A 22,868-nucleotide genomic window follows, 5' to 3' on the forward strand; every position below is an offset into this window, starting at 1 on the left:
TCTAACCAGTATGGGAAATGGATACAAGAAATTTGTTATTGCAACCCTTCGAGCCCCACATTGGGCGCCAAAAAGGACTGTTGTGGTTTGGCCTCAGCCAGCAACAAAGAACCACGCAGCCGCTTGCGCAACTCCCACAGCCATGGAAAAAGAAATTGACAGGGCAAAACTCGTGGGTTAAAATAATGCAATTTAACAGAACAGCAAAAGGAAAGATGAAAACGTGATTACAGTACCACCGCAAAGCACACCGACTGGACCCACTCCGCCGCAGCCCACCCCCGAGTGGCGACTGCTCTCCTCTCCCCGGCTAGCGCCTCTTATAGCCCGGGTGTGGGTCACGTGGGATGGAACACCTGCCCCCTGACAGCTCCTGGGGGAAATTAACCCCATCCCTGCCGCAACCAGGACAATGTCTAATAAGCAAAAACATAAGGGTGAGGGAAAGACCATATATAAAACTATGAAAGAAGCTTACTATTTATTACCTAATGAAAGAACCAGAGAACCCACAAAAACAATATAAAAATGTGTGACTAGCAAGGGAAAACAGAATTTCCTTTAAATGGGAAGAACAGAAAGAAGAAATACAGCACAGGAAGCAAGAGAGCAGCACATCAGAATTGCTCTTTTACAGAACGGGGATAAGAAATAGAATTGATGAAGAAGGGCACTAGAGGTCAGTGTGCTTCTAGTCCTGGGTCACCTTAGAAAACACAAGAGCATGTAATTCAAAATTTAAGAGCTTAGGGAAATTTCTCTTCTTTGTATACAAGACACTGGCCCCAGAACACTTGGCTTGCTAACACATGTTATCTGGAGAAAGATTTTTCTTAACCTATAGAGAATTCATTGTGAGACAACAGGAAGATTACTTATTCCATCCCCCAACCCACCCCCCAAATTAAAGAAAATGTTCTAACTTAAACAATCTGAACAATTAAAGCATATGATTTTCTGAATGTTTTACATTGCTCACAGTTGAAACCACCTGCTGAGTGTTTTGCAAGCCAATGCAGCAACTTAACGCTCTGGCATTTTCTTCAACTCTTAAAAAAAGAATCTTATGCAACGTGAAATAAAGTATTTACGGTTCTGACATGCTTGCCAAGATCATCTCCTTCCAAGTGAGATATTATGTAAGAGAACATACTTAATGCATAAAGGGCAACTGCTCACTCTGTTACTACTCTTAAGTGTACCTTTAGCAGCTACAGTATCTCTAGAGGAGACACCATAAATCTTGAGGAAAGACATCAAAGAACAAATCCAACTGACACCTGATTATCAGGAAATACAGCCATGAATATAGAAGTAGTTTATTGCAACATACTTACAACTTAGCATTTGCTTTTATATTTTGCTATCACGTTCACCTGGCAAGATTTATGTATGTTAACTCAATATATACCTGGAGGTGTGTATGTTTCTACCGAAGAGTGCACAAGAACAGACCGTCTTTTTGAAGGCATGGGCATTTTTCTCTCTTTGTATTTTGCAAGTGCTGCTTGTACCGCTTCTGTGTGGACATCTATATAGAAAACAAAACAAAACAAAAGGTTAAGAGGTTAAGTTTAATCATTATTTCTTTCTAAAAAACATAGAAAGCATCAATGCCATCTTTCACAGCTCAAACCCAAAAGCTGAATCATACACAATGGCTCTTACGGCCAATTGCTTAGCTTGCAGAAAGGAGTAGGTTCTCATCCTCAGAGGAACCAGCACTTGGAGAGCAGAAAGACCTAAGCTAAACTACAGTAACATGGTTCTCAATTCTGAAGCTGCGACAACTTTATCAACTGTTTCTCCTTTAATGGTGTTTAGTAGGACTGAATAAATACACCTGCCTCCCACTCAAATTCAGTGCAGAAGCAATGGTTTCAAAAGTTAAGGAAGGATATAAGCAGCGTGAAGTCAACATATTTTCTTCATGAGATTAGCCTGAAAAGGCTTTGCAAGTATCATTTAGGAAGAACACCCTGAAAATCAATACTGAAGTTACAGAATACCTAGCACATTAATTCTGAGCTATGATTTATTTTTATTTTGAGGGAAAATTTCAATGCAGATACTGTATATTGGCAACAGCATTGGACGACTCATCCTTCAAAATTCACAATGGGAAGTGAAAAATGTGTATTTGAAGCTCTCACAAAAGAATGCAAGTAAGAAAAAGTAGAAAGAAGAGGCTAAATATATGTGAAGAATTAGGGAAGACACACGAACTGTTTTCACCTTCCTGAAAGCAAAAATTACCCTAATATACTCATTGGGTATATTTTAGCTTTTCTTATTTTTAAGCTAAAGCTAGTATTAAAGATGCATTTAGTGTTCAATCAAGATCACACCACAGATAAAATTTAATGAATTAAAGTAATTTGAAATTGCCTTCAGCACATTTTTCTCTTTGACATATATATTTCAATGGTGTCAAAAGCTAAAATTTATGGAGAAAGAAAATTCATAAGTGAACAGATATCAAGGAGAAATGAAGGAAACTAAAAATATAGTTTAACTTATGACCTAAGATTCAAACTCATGAAAAAAAAAAGTACAATCTGTATACAGTTACAAATAGCTACAAAGGGCCCAAAAGCAAGTATTGTGATTATGCGTTTGTCTTACCATATTTCTTTTACATGGAAGCTTGTATACAAGAATTACAGAATGAAACTGTTCAATCTGACAGAAAGATGTTTTCTTTTATTAGCTATCCATCTAAGGCTGCAAATACATAACAGGTTGATACACTTGTAGGTACGAAACTCAGACATGTGACACACATACACTTACACAACTTAGATACTAAAAAAAGAGTAATTTTTCTGCCCAATACCTATAGAGATTAATCTTGACAATGGCTACAATTAAAGCTCCCCATTGTACAGTACCTTTTTCAAAAAAAACAAAAAAAACAAAAAAAACCCCACACCATTTCTGGTGCTAGTCCTGAACCTGCTTTGGTCATACTCAGCATGAGGTTCTTCCTAATTTATTTTAAATATTCTGATCAATTCCAGTTAACTTGAACAATGCAAGAGATAGCTCAGGGGAAAGCTAATCAGTATATATTTTAACAAAAACTGGATGGGATTTTTAAGCATCCCAAGGATTGAAAGTGTATGAAATGGCAAAACACAGCACATCAATGTTAATCTGTATGGACATCTTGGCATGAAACACTTTCCAAAGGCAGCTGTGCCCCAATGCACCGGATAAACACCTGACACTGGTGGGACTATTCAATTCTCCATTTCGAAAACAGATGACATATGCTGCCCATAAACTCAGAAGCATGACCTTGCCAAAGGAGGCTGCATGCAACATATTTCTAACCAACTCTAACGACAGATACTGGCCGAACTTATACTCTTAAGCAAATTGAACAAAAATCACCACAGCTTAATCTGGCATATTTTCCTTTGTCAGATGAAACCTGTTCCATTTCCACAAGTAAAAATCACCCCAGCTCCAAAGCATAATCACACCATGTACTTGAGGCATCTAACTTTGTGCGACCTACACAGTGCGATTTACTGCAATACATGAGACCAAAGAGAGAAACCATGAGGCCATGAGAGAAACAAAATGCCAGTACTGGAAGAGCACAGCACCTTTAAGAGAAATGCCAGAAAAAAAACCCAACGCACTCTTAATCAAAAATCAGGAAGCTGCTTTTCTTCGTCATAGGTTCAAACGAGAAACAAACTGCTTCCTTCAGCCTGGCCAAGTGGATCAGAAAAAACAAAATAAGCCTTGTGCATATGGTCCCAGACACCACCTAGTTCTTCGTGGTAACAATGTCACTTTTCAAGGCTGCAGCTCCCCCCAGATAACCTGTTCAATGTTGTATTTAAAAAAAAAATATATATATATATATGCAAACACACTACACTACCTGTGTGTTCTTGCAAGACTTACAAATTTACTAGGTAGATGCTTGTCTCAAATAAGAAGTTTTTGTGCAAGTAACCTGTGAGGTTCAAGGCAAAGCTGTTATGAGTGAAAAAAATACGTTTTGAAAAAAACCCAAAAACCCAAACCACAAAAAAAACCCCAAAAAACAAAACCCCAAAACTTCTTAAACCTCTATCTTTTGAGACAAAGTTTTACTTTTTTTTTCTATACTGGGCAGCATGTTAGATTTTTGCTGCTGTCCTTCACACCAAGGAGTTGTTCATAGATGTTTTATAAATTAAAAACTCGCTATCTTCTCCCTATATCTCCCCGCCTCCCTTCCCCACCTCTGGGCTACTGCTTTCTGTCAAGTCTTGGTTTCTCCTGACCTTTAGTTTTGGACTTCCCCCCGGCTTGTAAATGGCCACTGTTGAAGTTTATTCTCATGAATACCCAAAAGCGAATATCTTAATTTCACAAAATTCCAAAAGTTTAAGCAGAACTCAACACACTTCTTGTCTTGCTGTTTTACTCAGATGCACCAATGACATTACTGCTATCCATAGACTTGAGAACATAACTTAAATTAACGGGATTTTTTTGCAGCCTTAAAAGTTAGAGGCAAAATGCCAATTCTGCAGTACACATTTCCATAGCAGAACTTAAACTCAAAACCAAGCTGCTTATTTTTTAAAAAAGATGTGAACTATTAGATGCATTCACTCCAACCATGCATATATCTACATATCACAGAATCACAGAATGGTTAGGGTTGGAAGGGACCTCTGGAGATCATCTAGTCCAACCCCCCCGCCAGAGCAGGGTCACCCACAACAGATTGCACAGGACAGTGTCCAGGCAGGTTTTGAATGTCTCCAGAGTGGGAGACTCCACAACCTCTCTGGGCAGCCTGTGCCAGTGCTCCACTACCCTCAAAGTAAAGAAGTTCCTCCTCATGTTTAGATGGAACTTTGTATGTTCAAGCTTGTGCCCGTTACCCCTCGTCCTATCACTGGGCGCCACTGAAAATAGACTGTTCCCATCCCCCTGACATCCTCCCTTTAAGTATTTATAAGTATTAATAAGATTCCCCCTCAATCTTCTTTTCTCTAGACTAAAGAGACCCAAGTCCTCCTCATATGAGAGATGTTCCAGTCCCCTAATCATCTTCGTTGCCCTTTGCTGGACCCTCTCCAGCAGATCCCTGTCCTTCTTGAACTGGGGAGCCCAGAACTGGATGCAGTACTCCAGATGCGGCCTCACCAGGGCAGAGTAGAGGGGGAGGATGACCTTCCTGTGACCTGCTGGCCACACTTTTCCTGATGCACCCCAGGATGCGATTTGCCTTCTTGGCCGCCAGGGCTCATTACTGGCTCATGGTCATCCTGTTGTCCACCAGGACTCCCAGGTCCCTTTCCACAGAGCTGCTCTCCAGGAGGTCAGCCCCTAACCTGTACTGATGCATGGGGTTATTCCTCCCCAGATGCAGCACCCTACACTTACCCTTCTTGAATTTCATAAGGTTTCTCTCTGCACAACTCTCCAGCCTGTCCAGGTCTTGCTGTATGGCGGCACAGCCTTCTGGCATGTCAGACACTCCTCCCAGTTTTGTGTCATCAGCAAACTTGCTGATGGTACACTCTATCCCTTCATCCAGATCATCAATGAATATGTTGAACAAGACTGGGCCCAGTACTGACCCCTGAGGGACACCACTTGTTACTAACCTCCAACTACACTCTGCACCACTAACCACAACCCTCTGAGCTCTATCGGTAAGCCAGAAGTTTGAAGATATAGTTTAGAAGACATTTTTATGTTACCTTAACATCTAGTAGGAAGAAGGGGAACATAACAAATGTTTTTTCTCCAGAAAATGTCTTCCAAAAGAAGAAATTAACACACAATATTTATAGTCTGTATATAAATCCATTAAATCATGAATGTTTTGCAGATAAAAAAAATGAAAGCATTCTTAGCTAGTTGTGTAAATACAAGGACAAACTTGAGGTAAGGGTGTGTTGAGCCATTTTAACAGAGTGGGACAGGTCATAACATCACACAGACGTGTGGTAGCAAGATGGGAACTACTTTTTATTCCATTTCCAGAGGGCAAAATCAGCACCACCTCCTCCTCTAGCCCTCCTAACTCCCACCCCAAAAACTAGAAAATACTAGATGAAATGATAAAAATGCAACCAGAAGACAGTCAGGATAAATTTTTATTCTGTTTCATGTTTTATTTTTATAGCACTGATTTAACTTATGAGTTCCTTCTGGACTCATTAAGATCTATTTCCAGCTTGAAATTTTTCTTTTAATAACTTGTCATAGAATCATAGAATGGTTTAGGTTAGATGGGACTTCAAAGGTTATCTAGTTCCAAGGCCCCTGACATGGGGCAGGGACACCTCCCACTAGACCAGGTTGCTCAAAGCCCCATCCTACTGGCCTTGAACCCTTACAGGGATGGGGCATCCACAACTTCTCTGGGCAACCTGTTCATGTGTCCTTGGATAATAACTGAGTAGAACCATCATCTCTCAGCCAAATAACCTAAGTAATCAGGTTCATTTCCCTGGGATGCTTTATTCCTATTCCACATTTCCTTTAAGAGTTTTATCTACATTATACGCATGACGAAACAGACCTCACTAAAAAAAAGTCAAAGAAATGAAATAATTTGAAAGAACAACAACATTTAGGGTACAAAAATTCATAAATCACTATAAATTAAACTTCAATTGGATATTGGAATTGCAAAAAGAAGCTCTCTACCATTTTCTGTTAGTAAAGTCTTAAAAATTTACTGTGAGACTGATTTAAATATGTAAGAACTGTGGACTTCAGTTTTCTTCAGTGCATTAAATAGTCATTAAAATCAGATTAAATGTGATCTGTATTACATCATATTTCTGAGAACAGGGAACACAAATGTTCAACAGTGAATACTGAAAGAGATGAACAGCAATGCCAGCATCTTATTAGCATGAATATTATGCATACCAAAGTGATAAAAAACTATGCTGCCATCCAAAAGCAGAAGAAAAAGTCTTGAAAAAATAGTTCTAAGTTTCTGTGCTTTATTAAGCTGCAGATAACTATCAATTTATTATTGATCCAAAACATTTTTTCTTCCTCTGTTGTAGTAAACCACATAATCTTCTCTTCCATTTTATGTACCTATTCTCGCTTTCTTTCCTTCTACATGTCCTTAAAAAAGGATGGGGGAGGATAACTAAGAAATATTTTCTGGACTAGAAAATCATGTAAACTCTTACACCCTAAACTCTCCAGTTATTGGAACAGCGTTTATCTTTCCTGTTTGTAGCCTCTACCTGTTTACCAGCCTCTGATTCTTGTTCCTTCCTTCGGCACAGGAGGAAGAATTTCTACAGTTATTTAAAGAAAAAATGGCATTCATATGTTGACCAGTTTCCCTACGGCTCACAGATCTCCAAATACCAGCAGCTAAAGCAACCAGCACTGTCTGCCTCTATAAATGGCTGCTGCAAACTGTGTCGCATATGATTATGCCTCTGTGACAAGGATTGCCAGTAAAAAAAAAAAAAAAAAAAAAAAAAAAAGTAAAACATCATAAAAAAGCTAGTATGACTCCAGGAAGGCTGGCAGAGCACAGAGGATCAGTGTGGGATCAAGGTCTACCACATGAAATGAAAGAGAAAGCAGCTGGATATTGCACGCTGCTGTACAGGTATCACCCTTGCATGCTGAGCAGGCTTGTTCCTCAGCTGGAGCAGCTCCCCAAATGCATCTCTGTATCCTGCTCCAGGCAAGCTGGGAGAATAGTCTGTATATTCCAGCCATATATCCAACAGGCTGAAGAACAGTAACCAGAAAAAATGTGCAAGAGTGAAAGCATAGCTGCTGGGAACACTTTTTCAGACACCTTAAAGGCTTACCAGCTAACTCATCTGGGTTCTTATCCAAAACCAGGCAGTAGTGGGACTGAACGTAGGAGAAGACACAGTGCCTCCACCAGAAACCACCACCACCCCAGCCGCCTCCCAAAGAAAAGCCAGCAGCAATAGCAATATACCCATCACCAAGTGTCTTCTGAATTGAGAGTACGAGAGTCTTAGCACTTCTCACAGACGCATGCTTGCAAAGTCTCTGCATTTCTTTCTTCCTCTGTCCCACTGCCATCATTTAACACAACGAAAACCTAGTTAAAACACTATAATATTAACTGCTGTTCCGATAACGCCTATGTCATTTAGAAGTTTGCAGTATTTATTGATGGTATTCAATGTTGGAACTTTTTGGGTAATATTTAGTGCTTGAAGATAAAAATCTGTTGTCGATAGAAATCATAGTTAATTTAAATGGACAACAACTCTGGGAAACTAGAAAAAATATATGCTTACAGTTAGTAAATGGCAGATTAATTCCATAAAAAGGCAAAATTGTTTAGCTTGCTTATTTTAAGTAGTTTATGTTGATGGTTCTAAAATAACTATGATTGCTCCAGAAAGAGATCCTGTTCTATGAAAAGTTGCATTCCACCCTCATCAGCTACTCTTGAAAAGGACATGGCAGAATTGATGAGATGCAAAGAAAGGGAAAAAAGAAATAAAGACTGGAAGAATATAAAAAATAAAAAAAAGAGACAACACACCCTCCACTCTCCCCAAAACTCTAAAGAATAAATAAGGCAGGCAATTGATACAAGAAGAAATAGTATCCAAAATTATAGCCAAAAGCCATTTATCCTTCACAACAGGTGATGTGTGTCAACATACAGGGAAATTTAAAAAGGTCGCAACATTTCAAGCTGGTTGTGGTGGTGGACATCTTTTCTTAGACAGAAAATGCTTTTAGGATAGTTAGAATTTCTCAGATAAATTGGGACTGCTTTGTGAAGCAAAACTACCGCTCTTTTTATGCCAATGTATTGGAAGGAACAAAGTTACTACTTTGCAGGAACTGTTGTTTTCTGAGACAACTTGTCAACATTTCTGTTCGTGTTCTACGTATACATAAATCTCACAGCGTAAGCAGCCATGAAAAAGAGCATCAACACCAATATGAAGCATTTTCAGACTCAAGTCAACTAGATGATTCAACATCTATTAGAATCAGAGCAGTAATACTTTCAAGGAGTAAAAACATACGCAACAAACACCTTGCATTTTTCTTTCAGTCTCTCTCTTCATTGAGATAAAGAAAAGAACTACTAATGCAATAAATCTGAAGATTTTTTTTCTAAAAAGTAGAGAGGGAAAAGGGGAAAACATACAGGCTTCTGAAAGCTGTATGTATAACACCTTCATGGGCATAAGTTTAGCCTAAATCAAGTCAAGCAAAACCATCACTATTTGGTTTTTATACCACCTGAGCACACTAAGCCTTGTCATGTATCACTAATGGGAAAAGACATCCAATTACATGTGTTACAACTAAGAACTTTTTCCCCAGGGGGTTATGTTTCAAAGTGAAAAACATGTTCTAGGCAAGAATTTTTAATGAAACATGAGTTAGCAGAGCAATGACGGGAAACCACAAAAGGACACAGCAGTCCACATGAAATACTACCTAGGTTTTTGGCACTGGCCAGTGGTAAGTATGAGAAATAACCTAAAGCCCCTACACATCAGGCTTCATCTTGAATAACTGTGCACTGGCAGAATTGCCTGAACACTTAGGATCATTCAGAAATACTCATATCGAGATCTAAAAATATCAGCTAAGCTACAGACTGACAAGACTGTGAGCAGTACATCTGAATCACTGAAAGGTGATTTAAAGAATTTTAAAATCAGCAAGGCCATAGAAATATGAACTCTAGGAAAAGAGGAAGTGCTGATAATTAGCACTGATGGTTAGACTTAGACTAATATTTAAAAGCCACATCTATTCACAACAAGTACACTAGCTGAACTTGTTAATATCCACCCACTTCTACATGTCTTGCACCGTGAGACTAACAAGCACTATGACAAACTTGCCCCAAAAGTACTATGTTGGGGTTATTTACTTGCTTCTTGTCTTATTTGTTTACTTTTTAAGTATCCTTAGTGCAAATTAAATGGGTCATCTGAGGCTCTGAAACAGGAAAATTGTCTGTGTATACAGCATATTGCTCTAGACACTCATAGCTCTCTCAGCTAATGGTTCCCAAATATTCCCTGTTGTAGTTGTGCTCTTTTGCAGATTTTATTTCTGTTAGTTGTAACATCACATGCTACCTTAAATGAATTAATTTCTATCAGATTCATGACTCTGCTTGTAATTTATTTGGAATCTATTTGATCACAACTTTGAAATCATGGCTGTAATTCAATCACTAAATCTAGCTTTTTTTCCCAGTATATATTCAACAGTAGAATTATATTGATGATAAATTTGAAACGCAAAAATAAATTTAAATGACCAATTTGTACATACTCTTAAACATGTCATTTAGTTAATTTTGATAGTATGTGATCTTCCCTGACATTCAGAAGTTTCTTCTTTGTGTAGCTGAATACATCTTTCCTAGGAGTACGTATATCCTCAGAATATTTAAGCAGTCTCATTCATCTTTCAGTTATTCATAAGGAACCCATATGGGCATATCAAGACCATTACTGGAACAGGGTTTTAAATGTCAGCAATGCAAATATGATGCAATAACGACTATACCCAAGCAGTTGCAAAGCAAAGTGATACAAGACCAACAACATATTAAGGATGTGCAGTGCATGCCATTGCTTGCACTTATCTCCAAACCCAAGGCATAAGATTACCCTGGAAAACAAACAGAAAAAATTCCACTTAAAAGTCCAAAGGTCTTTAGAAGAGAAAAGCTTCCAAACATCTGTCTTTTCTCACTATTGTGACATGGAATTCCACAAGTAAACAGTGTATTTCAACCACCTGAAAAGTAACAATGGAAATTGGATTTGAGGATATTGATATTCTCACAGAAGTTTCCAAAACAGGTTTGTCACAGTGGCATCCGTTTAAAATTAAGTAGAATAACCATTGCGACATTTCCCTTTTTTGTGCACTTGCCTTACAGAATCACAGAATGGTAGGGGTTGGAAGGGACCTCTAGACATCACCTATAGTCCAACCCCCCTGCCAGTGCAGGTTCACCTACAGCAGGTTGCACAGGATGGTGTCCAGGTGGGTTTTGAGTATCTCCAGAGTGGGAGACTCCACAACCTCTCTGGGCAGCCTGTGCCAGTGCTCTGCTACCTTCAAAATAAAGTTCTTCATGGTGAGATGAAATTTCCTGTGTTCCAGTTTGTGCCCATTGCATCTTGTTCTGTCGCTGGGCACCACTGAAAAGACTCTAGCCCCATCCTCTTGACGCCCACCCTTTAGATATTTATAAGCATTGATGAAATCCCCCTCTCAGTCTTCTCTTCTCCAGGCTAAACAGACCCGGGTCTCTCAGCCTTTCCTCATAAGAGAGGTGCTCCAGTCCCTCACCATCTTTGTAGCCCTCCAGTTGTTCCTTGTCTTTCTTGAACTGGGGAGACCAGAACTGGACACAGAAAATATTAAACCAGGAAATATTTGAAAGTGAGCTACGGTAAATATGATAATCCTATAACTTTCCTTTAACAAAATAGCCCAACCAAATGAATAATAAAAACCCTCATAGCCCACATGCTGCTGTAGTTTTTTAAATGTTTAAATAACTGTTCTACATACTAGACACCCAATCAGCAAACAAGAGAAAATTGTTAAGCATGGTATAAAATTCACAATGAGAAAAACATCAGAAAGCATGTCTGTAATTTCTTTCCCTCCCAGCATTTCCTCCGTTCTGGATTCGAACAAAACGATTCATGTATAGAAATACAAAAAGCTACTTGAAAAATATTCATTAGCTCTTCCCTTCTTCCAAATTACTTCCAACTTTTTCTGTAGGTATAGATACTGCTTTACTGGTACACTTTTCCTCTTAAGACATCTGATGTGTCTTAGCTGCATTTCTTTTCCTTACCAGATCGGAATCGCTCATCCCTCGAGTTGGTAGAACGGGATTTCTGTTTAGATACAGCAGCAGTAGCTTGCGAAGAGCCTGTGACTCTGCTCTCTGCTTGCAGGGATGGATCCACACCTGAAATAGAGTTTTATTTCAGTACAAATTCAGGTTTGCAAATAAAACATCTGCTTCCCATGTCTACATTCTTTTACCACCCTTGACACCTACTTACAAGTACTACCGATGCCCTAAGTCTATGCCTTTAAAAAAAAAAAAAAATCTTCCAACTGCATTTTAAATTTTTTAAACTAAACCCTAGCTGATCTGGTAAGCATTTCACACAGAAGATAAGAAACTTCTGAATAACAGAAAAATTTCTTTGGTCCTTGCAGGAGTTTACAATCATTCAGAGGGACCCTGACAGGCAAACCCATGTGAACCTCATGAAGTTCAATAAGGCCAAGTGCAAGGTCCTGCACCTGGGTCAGGGCAATCCCAAGGACCAGAGGCTGAGTGGAGAATAGTTTGAAAACAGCCCTGAGGAGAAGGACTTGGGGGTGTTGGTGGATGAGAAGCTGGACGTGTTCACTAGCAGACCAGAAGGCCAACCGTATCCTGGGCTGCATCAAAAGAAGGAAGGCCAGCAGGTTGAGGGAAGTGATTCTGCTCCTCTACTCTGGTGAGACCCCACCGGGAGTACTGTGTTCAGCTCTCGATCCCCAGACATAAAAAGGACACGGATCCATTGGACCAGGTCCTGAACAGGGCCACAAAGATGATCAGAGGGCTGGAGCACCTCTCCTATGAGGACAGGCTGAGAGAGTTGGGGCTGTTCAGCCTGGAGAAGAGAAGGCTCTGGGGAGACCTTATATCAGCCTTTCAGTACCTAGAAGGGGTTTACAGGAAAGACAGGGAGGGACTCTTTATCAGGCAGTGTAGCGATAGGATGAGGGGTAATGGTTCTAAACTGAAAGAGAGTAGATTTAGATTAGCTACTAGGAAGAAATTCTTTATTGTGAGGGTGGTGAAACACTGGAACAAGTTGCCCAAAGAAGTGGATACTCCATCCCTGGAAGGGTTCAAGGCCAGGTTGGATGGGGCTTTGAGCAACTTGGTCTAGTGGGAGGTGTCCCTGCCCAGGGCAGGAGGGTTGGAACTCAATGATCTTCAAGGTCCCTTCCAACTCTAATCATTCTATGATTCTATGAAAATGCAAATATTTACAGAAAGCAGCTTTCACTGAAGACATCACTCGAGGAATCTCTGCCAGTTCCTTTGCAAGTAAATGTATTACTTTAACAAATAAGAAAGGATTCCTCTTTCTCTTATGGGGCTTCCCCTCCCTCCCCTTCACCCCAAGTGTGTAAAATGAAAGACATTAGTAATTTATTATTAATAAATCTAGAAATTAGAAGACATTTTCATTAAGGCCTTTCAGTAAGACGTGGTCTTCGCATCTGAAGTGTAAGTTTTCAAATAGCAGAATCGTAGAATCATAGAATTCTCGGTTGGAAGGGACCTTTAAGATCATTGCGTCCAACCATCAACCTAACACTGTCAAACCCACCACTAAACCATGTCTCTAAGCACTACATCTACCTGTCTTTTAAATAGCTCCAGGGATGGTCACTCAACCCACTTCCCCAGGCAGCCTGTTCCAATGTTTGATAGCCCTTTCTGTGAAGAAATTTTTCCTAATAACCAATCTAAACCTCCCCTGGTGCAACTTGAGACCATTTTCTCTTGTCCTATCACTTGTTACTTGGGAGAAGAGACAGATTCCCACCTCATTACAACCTCCTTTCAGGTAGAGAGTGACAAAGGCCTCTCCTGAGCCTCCTTTTCTCTGAGCTAAACAACCCCAGTTCCCTCAGCCGCTCCTCATAAGACTTGTGCTCTAGACCCCTCACCAACCTCGTTGCCCTTCTTTGGATATGCTCCAGAAACTCAATATCTTTCTTGTAGGGAAGGGCCCAAAACTGAACACAGTATTCGAGGTGGAGAGTCACCAGTGCTGAGTACAGGGGGACAATCACTTCCCTAGTCCTGCTCACCACACTATTCCTGATACATGCCAAGATGCTGTTGGCCTTCTTGGCCACCTGGGCACACTGCTGGCTCATATTCAGACGGCTGTCAACCAACACCCCCAGGTCCTTTTCTACCAGGCAGCCTTCCAGCCACTCTTCCCCAAGTCTGTAGCATTGCATGGGGTTGTTGTGACCCAAGTGCAGGACCTGGCACTTGGCCTTGTTGAATCTCATACCATTGGCCTTGGCCCATCAATTCAGCCTATCCAGATCCCTCTGTAGAGGCTTCCTGCCCTGAAGCAGATCAATACTCCCAGGTAACTTGGCGTTGCCTGCAAACTTCCTGAGGGTGCACTCGATCCCCTCGTCCAGATCATTGATAAAGGTATTAAAGAGAACCGGGCTCAGTACTGAGCCCTGGGGAACACCACTTGTGACTGGCTGCCAACTGAATTTAATTCCATTCACCACCACTCTTTGGACCCGGCCTTCCAACCAGTTTTCACCCAGCGAAGAGTACGCCCATCCAGTAATTGGATCGAATATACCATTTCTACCTCAACTAATCAAAATGAATTTTCAAATACTCTCTTTAAATATAATAACCTCAGGAAAAGTACTTTATCATCTTCCTGCCTGGATCAGTTGCTATGCATCAGCTTTCTTAGGTATCTGTTAACACCACTGGGTGAATGCACTCCATAATCCCTTTTCCATCCCCATTTGCAGCTGAGCATTAACACCTCTGGATGTTGAGAAGGCAACCTTGAGTTAGCCAGGGACTTGGGGAGAGTGTGTGCAGAAAAAATGAGCCTAAGTAGTAGAAAAGTAAGGAAAATTTAATAAATCACACAGATCTAAGCATTCAGAAATTAATCCAACTCCAGAGACATGTTCCCATCTTTTACAATTCGCTATACAGAAAGAACAAACATTCTCACCTAATGGAGTTTTCCTACTCTTCAAAAGTAAAGCTTTTGAAGTAGACGACAGGCTAAGTAACATCAAATGCATTTTCCAACAGGGGAAATGAGACAGATCAGTAAAGAAACTGGTGTCCCCAATGGAGAGCAGTTGAACATGGAGACGAGCTAGCACATGATGTTTCAGTGTTACCCAATATAAAGAGGTAACGCTCCCTGAAACACTTCAGCAGAATTCTGCTTCCAAAAGAAAAGCAAATTTAGTCTACCAACTGAATTGACTCAACATATCTGAAACTCAAAAAGTGGTGAACACACTTGAGAATTGTATTTTACATTTCATGTGAACAAAAGTTTTACATAGCCACAAGTCAAGAGCCCAGCAAGATTTGTTGGTCTGGAAACAGTAAACAACTTCATATTTCATTAAAAAGATTGAGGCAAGTAATCTCCTCAAAGCCTGAGCCAAGAAAAGAGCAGATGCAAATGGATAATGGGATAACTAAGGTGGTGAAAAAGAGAACAGCACAAGCAGCTAAGCTGAGAGTGTTCCTAAAACAGATTACCTATTTATGAAATTTTCACACAACAGCATATTTACATTAGGAAAGTCAACATGCCAAACATCAGGTCAATTTTGTGTGCTCTTGTCACAAGGAACCTTGGGTGAAGGCAGCAACAAGAGAGCAGAAGATTATTTATTTGGGTGACTTTCTTTTTTTTACTCCAAAAGAATAAAAGAGTTATTAGTTCTAAGTGGAAGAAGAGATTAATGCTCTACTCGTAATTCCTCACGCTTATCTCTTCCAGTTCTACAGTTCAGTATCCAGCTTTCCAAACCTTTCTCTTCCCCTGGGCTTGGTATAGTCCACAAATCCCCCATTTTTAACTCCTAAACTGGTATGAAAGCAAGTAACAACAATGCCTTGGAATCAGGACTCATAAGACCACAACCAAGCCCCTTTCCCACTCTGTGATCCCATGAGCCCGGTGTTGCAATTTAACCCCAGCAGACAGCTAGCACCATGCAGACACTTGCTCGATTCTCCCTGCCCTCAGAAGGGTGGGAAAAGAGGGAGAAAAGAAGGGGAAAGGGAAAAAAGAAAAACAACTCACAGGTTGAGATAAATACATTTTAACAGAACAATGATGATAATAATGGTAAAAGATAAAGTAATACAACAACAGTCACTTTCACCACCCAGTGATTGGTTGCCCAGCCAATCCAGAGCAGTGATCGTGGATTCCCACCCCCCAGCCAACCCCCATTTGTACTCTAGGCATGATGTCTATGGCATGGAATATTTTGTTGGCCAGTTTGTTCTGTCTGTGCTCCCTCTCAACTTCTATGTGTAGCTGAAAAAAGTCCCCGACTAATATAAACATCACCTGGCAACAACTAAAACAATATGCATTACGGACATTCATTTTATACCAAATCTGAAACACAGCTGCCACTAGAAAGAAAATTAACTCTATTCCAGCTGAAACAAGGACACCCAGCAAAGCTGGCCAGCATAATTTGTGGCCAATGACACCGCTGCACCTGGCACAAGGGTTTAGCCCTTGAACGTATGGGGAAAAAGGATGTAAAACAAGCTAACTGGTATAATAAACCAGCAGATGACAAGCTGCATGTGGGATGCTTCCAAGACATGCAACTTGAGCACTGCTATTTGGCCACAACAGTACTGGGGCAGGGGAAGTGGGGAAGAGAAGGGACCCCAAATAAGCGTAAGAGTGCATGAAAGCTTACCAACTCCAAAACCAGAACTCTCTCCTCCTCCAACACTTACAGAACCGATTTTTGTGAATCAGTTAGGGCAGCTGTACTGTGATGAAATATACATAAATGAATGTCAGAAGTTCCCTTCAAATTAGGATGAGGCACTAAATCAGTGGTACTGTTAGAAACCACATCTGTGTTTCTTCAAGTTAAGCCTCCCTTTTTGCTTTCTCAAAGACAAAGTTCTCACATCATAGCGCAAAAACACCACGGATGAGTCTGAAAAACATCACTTTTTGGTAAAAAATGTAAGATATTACATCTAACTCTTAGGCTACACAATTATCTGCCAGAAAAATCCTGTTCCACAAGCTTGGTGAACTTGTTAATTTATTCTGGTGCTGTGCAAATGACTACCTTAGCCTTCAGCAAAAGTAGATGGATAATCAGGCTAACTTCCCCCATTCACACTGAAGATCTTCACAAAAATATTTTAAGAAGTATACACTAAAGACATTTGATCCACTATCACTGTGTTTTGTCCATTTTTAACTTACTCAAAAAGCTAGAAAGAATGAAAAGCTATCTTCAAGAGGCTGCTTGTTCCAATTAACTGAATAATTCTCTTCTACAGGATGACATTAAAGTTAATATTTGAATTATAACTATTTTTCCATCCACTAATGCTGGAGAATCAAGACTAACACTGACATTTCTAGCAATTTTGATTTATACAAGTCAAAATTATTTTACTATAAGAGCACTGAACAGTTGACAGTACAATGAAGACTCTTTGCCAGCATTGCTGGGGACGATGCCTAGCTAAACACATCTGGCATCAGATAGGCAGAGACAAAAATTTCTAAAACATACTTAGCAAAGGCACAAGCTTTATTGCTAGAGGACTCTCCTGGGCAACTCACAAGTAGAGCAGTTGCCTTATTAATCTTTCATCTAACTGGTATAAGATGTGATGTCCTAACATCAAACTCAATGGTTTTTAAAGACTTTCACCAATGTCTCAGCAAACTCTTATTTGAAACAGCTATTAAACATGCAAATCTAATTACCTTCACAAAAAGACTGATCATGATACTCACCTCCCAAAACAGAAATTCAGGCAAAGTAATTTCAGTTCTAAACTAGGTTAACTTATATAGATATATTGTACCAGTTTACTAGCTGAACCTTTCAAAAGTATTCTCTTCCAAGTTTTAATAGTAAACTCAAAAATAAAACCAAAGGAGTTAAAACAGCATGGCCACAATACCCTCATCTCAGTTTTACTTGCATTGCTACCCAGTTACGTATCACACCTCTAAATATCCAGAGTCTGCAAAAGATGGTGTATCATGTTAAAGAGCTTTGCAGAGAGCAGAGGGGAAGAGGGAGGCCGAAGTGGAAACTTTAGGCTCTTTGTACACTATTTAACATTTCTGCAGCTGTTGAACTGGATCTAGAAATAAGAGAGAAACAAAAGACAACGACCAGGTTCAAAGCACTAAAAGAAATGAAAAGAGGTACAACAGGCAGAAAAATAAAACAAGTGTGGGAAACTCCTGGTCTGGCTCTAGGCCAACCTTTCAGTCCATCCAGCCCTGCTCTGGTCCCTCTCCGCTGTCTCCTCTGCACCCAGCACCCTGCTCTGCCCAAGACTGTGGCAAGCCATCCCGTTTTTAGCACACTCCTTCCCTTACTGCCCCTTCAACCCCAGGCTCTTCAGCCCATCTCCTCCAACCCTGCCTCTGTTTTCCATGCCCTCTCCATGGATTCAAGCCCTACAGACCTCCTGTTCATGTTTCTCTGTTGCAGTTTGTTTACCACCCACACTCACATAGGGCCCCTACAAAAACAAGGGAGGTTTTCACCAAGGACCGCAGTATTTCTTAGTTCCCTCTGCCATTGCCTGCCCTAAAGGAGAGGGAGCTTCAGGAGTTTCCTAGTTAGAGACAGGTATTCTAGAAGAATAGGTAAGATCTTTCCTGGCAGGTTTTTCAGCCATTTATTAACATATGCAAGGAGCAGGGGCAGGGGCAGGTGGTCTGGAAATAGCGTCTCCTTCCCTCTTAGTACCATTTCAAACACTACAGCAGAAGAGGAACATTTTTGTGTAGCACCTTCACATGAAATATCTGCATGTAACTCCTTGATTTCACCACCACTACGGTAGCTTGTATTCCTCACAGTCTTCCCAAGAAAAGCTGCGTAGCTGTGCTAATGCGTATCTAGCTTAGGTACAGCTCCACAGTAACAGTCATATTAATTCCAGATATCTTTAAATAGAATTTTAGATACAGTTATTTCCCACTGAACTGTAAAAGAAAAAAAGCAAACTGTTCTCACAAAAATGACTGGAGATGATCAAGTTTTACATGAAACACATACGCTGAGTTCCGGATCTTTTCATAGAAAACTTAAGGCAGGAGATTAAATGGAAATTATTCCTCGAGAGACTGAAATCTGAGCATGGAGGACCTCTCTTTACTTTTTGTTCTGAGAAGCCTCACCTCAGTTATTAAGCATCCAGTCCTTACTCAGGTTGTAGTTCAATTTTATCATTCTTTGCTGTCATACCACATCCAGGAACACATTACCTGATGCATATATTTCTGTCTTCAAGATCTGAAATGATCTAAGTGTTCACACCTTCTGGGTCAGTGAAACTGAACAAGGGTCTACCCAATGTAATTTATCATGCAGAATAAGATATTAGAAAATCATGAGTTTAAAAAAAATAATAATAGGCATCATATATATGAACTATGCTTGTTCATATGAACTTACACTGTTCTATAATATTTTTCTCTACTCATTGAAGTAACCTTCAGCTCACAGGTTTACATATAGAGAAAATTAAATAATTTTAAGGGTGTTATTAGTTTCCATTAAAGGAAGCATATAAGAGCAGCAAAAAATACAAAAGTATAGAAGATGCTTGTTGAGAATTAAATGAATCCAAATACTAGCCAGGAAACTAAACTGTGTCAACGAAAATACCAACAGCAAGAGCCACGCTTATTTAGACATTATGACAAGATTGGTAAGCAGAAGACCTACATGTCATTAGCTAGAATTTTTATTTCTCAAAATTATAGTCCATTCTAAGCATGAGTTCAGGAGATACTTCACAAGCAGCTCAGCTCTCTTAATGTAAGCAGCTTCTGCCCGTCAGTCATAGCCCAAATTAATATAAACTACCAAAGTGTCATGCAGCACAGGTCTAATCAAAGCAGGCAGTAAAAGAAGCAGAAGCCAGATATGAAAGGCCTCCATGGTAGAGAGTTAGCAAAGTCAACACTAGGAGCAGGGAATGGAAGGTGAAACACAGCCATTAGAGGAAGATCGCTGGCTGTGCAGCACCCAACTCCAGCAGAGAGCAATAGGACAATTCAGTCTCTGGAGCTTGGAAGATCTCTGTTAAAACACTCCTTGCTTGGCTATCAACTTTCAAGATGATGTTGGCCACATCACTTACGTACATTTGGTTATATTAGCTGAGCCCACAGAGGCAATATCTATTTAAGCACACTAATTAGAAAAGAAGAAAGCAAGCTACCAAAGATGATAGATATAACCACACTTTGCATTCCTGACAAACAGAGGTCTTACATTGTCAGTTTGAGAAAAGTACAAGGCCTTGTCTAGCAAAAAAGACACACCTCTGAAAACAGTAGCAGCAGCACTTCATAAGCACAAGGGAGCATGAAGGGATACCACCTACAAAACACTTAAAAGGAAGCAAAAACCTATAAATCCTGCATCCAAGCGCACTTTATTTCTAGGAAATACATTCTTTCTAGATAAAACACTGACATCACAGAAACGTAGCTTTTAATTTTATCATCATTTTGTAAAACTATTTACCTCAATGTTTCCTATCCTTTGCATTGAGTATGCCAGTTGATCATTTGCTTTTGACTGCATCAGAAGGTTTACACCAAGCTCAAAAATATTTGTTGTACCTAGACAGATATAGTTAGACTGGTGCAGGATGACTCTTACTTTTAATGAAAAATTAATTTATCATAAAAAACCTAAATAAAAGCCATCAGCACTCTAATAGCCCAATCTCCATATTCAAGCTCCCAAAAGAAAGTACTATGAAATTTGATCATAAAGATACAATGCTAAAAAAAAAAAAAAATTAAAAATAACTCTTTTAGAAAGGCACATGAACAGCAATCCATTTCTATTTTCAGAAACTGTGAGCAGTGAAGCTATAAAAAGCCCACGTGATCACACTACATTTTCATATATTTCATTTAAACAAATTACACTAAGATCCAGCCAAATTAGCCTATTAAAATTTGGGCATACTTTGATCACAGCTGTTATACCCGTAATATAAAGTAGGAGTTTTAATTCAATTGCCCCAAGAAAGGTAACTGCACTTTTTTCCCCTATAAATTATAAATATAAGAAATTATAAAAGCTACTGTAGACTCCAAGACACTAAAGTAAGTTGCACATTCCTTAGAAAAGGAACTACAGAACAAAGTGCTATGGGGTATGTAAAACTCATCCTATTCTAATTGAACGCTGGGCTGAAGTACCAACAAAGAAATAAAAACAAAAATCACAGCTATAAAGAATCACAGAACAGCCTAAGCTGGAAGGCACCTTGAAAGAGCATCTGGTCCACCCTTCCAGTTGGAATAGAAAGGGCATGTATCCTTGTTAGCAGCAGAAACATTTTTCAAAGACTGCAGAAATTTCAAATGACTACAGAGTCAAACCCAGCTTCCTACACTAGCTGACTATGTCTTAATCCCACTCTAACATGCCTTTCTATTCAGCACGACTAACAGAATATGGACTCATCATTCATCAAGTAATCACAAGTATTACAGTGTAAGAAATACGCTCTTTTATTTTCAGAACTTCATATGGCCAGTAGACAAAACCATCAGTCATACTAGACTGCACTGCTAAGTTATCTTAAGTACTATTTGATTGTTTGATGCTTTAAGTGAGCTCCTACAAAATTAGCAGTAGGGTTTTTCAAGTAAATTACATAAAACAAAGAGAATGTAAGAAAAATGGAACTATGGTACGTGCCAACCTCAACCAAAACTAGAGGAGGTTTCATCATCATTTTCTTTAAAAATGAAAATTTGAAAGTGGTAACATTTTAATTTTGCTGGAGCAGAAGCGCGAAGGAAGAAAAGGGGAGGAAAGAACAACCAAAAATAATTGTAATTATGGTGGAATCACTCTGACAACAGAGGAAAAATAAAGTTACTCCGCAAGGTGTTTCTCTAGCACGAACTAAATCTAGTGAAATCATTTACACAGATTGTTCTGTAAAGCAGCACCAGAACACTGCAGTTGCAACCTGATTTACACAACAGAAGAGGCAATTTAAAAATAAGAGTAACACTGTAAAAAGATCAGTAAGAAATCAGGATACCAAGAAAACGACCATCACAAGGGAAGAGTGTAGATGCACACATTCTCAGGAGCATGCATGACGCAGTTGGCCAAAGGTGCTCAGACTCCAGATCAGTTCACCAAAAGAGACAGAAACCTCAGGGAGACAAGTTTCATTGACACACGCAAGTAACTAGCCACTGAAGAGAAAAAGAGGTTCAACAAGATAATTCAGGGGCATCACAGAGAAATTCTGTTTTCATATTAGTACCCCTAAAGGGGGATAAAAGTTTCCATGCAAGACAACAGCAAAACAGTTTAGAGAAATTATTCCACAACGTGTCTGCTTGACAAGACATCCAGATTTACTTTTGAATCGATAGATCCCTTTTTCTTGCCCCTAGAGAGGTAACTACTATGTTTGGTGCTTCCACCATGAACAAACCATCCTGATTTCTGACAGTATCACAGAGGGCTATGTGATGACTTGCCACCTCTGTGTAAAGGTGAAAAGTTCTTACAACGCATCTGAACATGGTCTTGCAAAATATTGGATATGAACCAGTAGTAATAGTTCATGTAGATGCCAGTAAGGTAGGAAAGAGGTTTTGGAGTTACAGCTTGAGCTGTTTAGAAAGGAAGTTAAAGCCTTCATGGTAGCATAATCATTCCTGGTAAAAGACACTGAATTACACCAGGAGATGGAGATAACGTGCCTGAGAAAACCATGGAACAAAATGTTTCCAGTTAATTGTAACTGATAAGCTTTTGGAAGAGTAAGCAACATAGCATCTACAACTGTAAGGAAGCAAAATTAAAACTCATGGCAGACACCTTCCCTTAGCTTCATCTCACAAATTAGATGACAGTATTGTCTTCTGTTTTACAGAGATGACTTTTGAATGTCTCCTCCCCTTCCATACAACCGAAATATGATTTTCCTCTGCAATGCAGTTGTCTTTTCCCATTCAGCTAGGCTC

At 39.7% G+C, this 22,868-nt stretch overlaps 1 protein-coding gene across 1 annotated transcript in view; it reads right to left on the bottom strand.

The window, feature by feature from the left end:
* Window positions 1–22,868, bottom strand: part of DIP2A (DIP2 disco-interacting protein 2 homolog A (Drosophila)) — a 152,560-nt gene that overhangs the window by 84,390 nt on the left and 45,302 nt on the right. Inside the window, exons 3-4 of the mRNA XM_009891397.1 lie at window positions 11,858–11,974; window positions 1,412–1,531 (exon numbers count right to left, since the gene is read on the bottom strand). Coding sequence (XP_009889699.1) covers window positions 1,412–1,531; window positions 11,858–11,974 — 237 coding nt within the window. The remainder of the gene's footprint in view (window positions 1–1,411; window positions 1,532–11,857; window positions 11,975–22,868) is intronic.

Source organism: Charadrius vociferus, unplaced genomic scaffold, assembly GCF_000708025.1.
Source record: "Charadrius vociferus isolate BGI_N301 unplaced genomic scaffold, ASM70802v2 scaffold69, whole genome shotgun sequence".
In the NCBI taxonomy this organism is placed as follows: Eukaryota; Metazoa; Chordata; class Aves; order Charadriiformes; family Charadriidae; genus Charadrius; species Charadrius vociferus.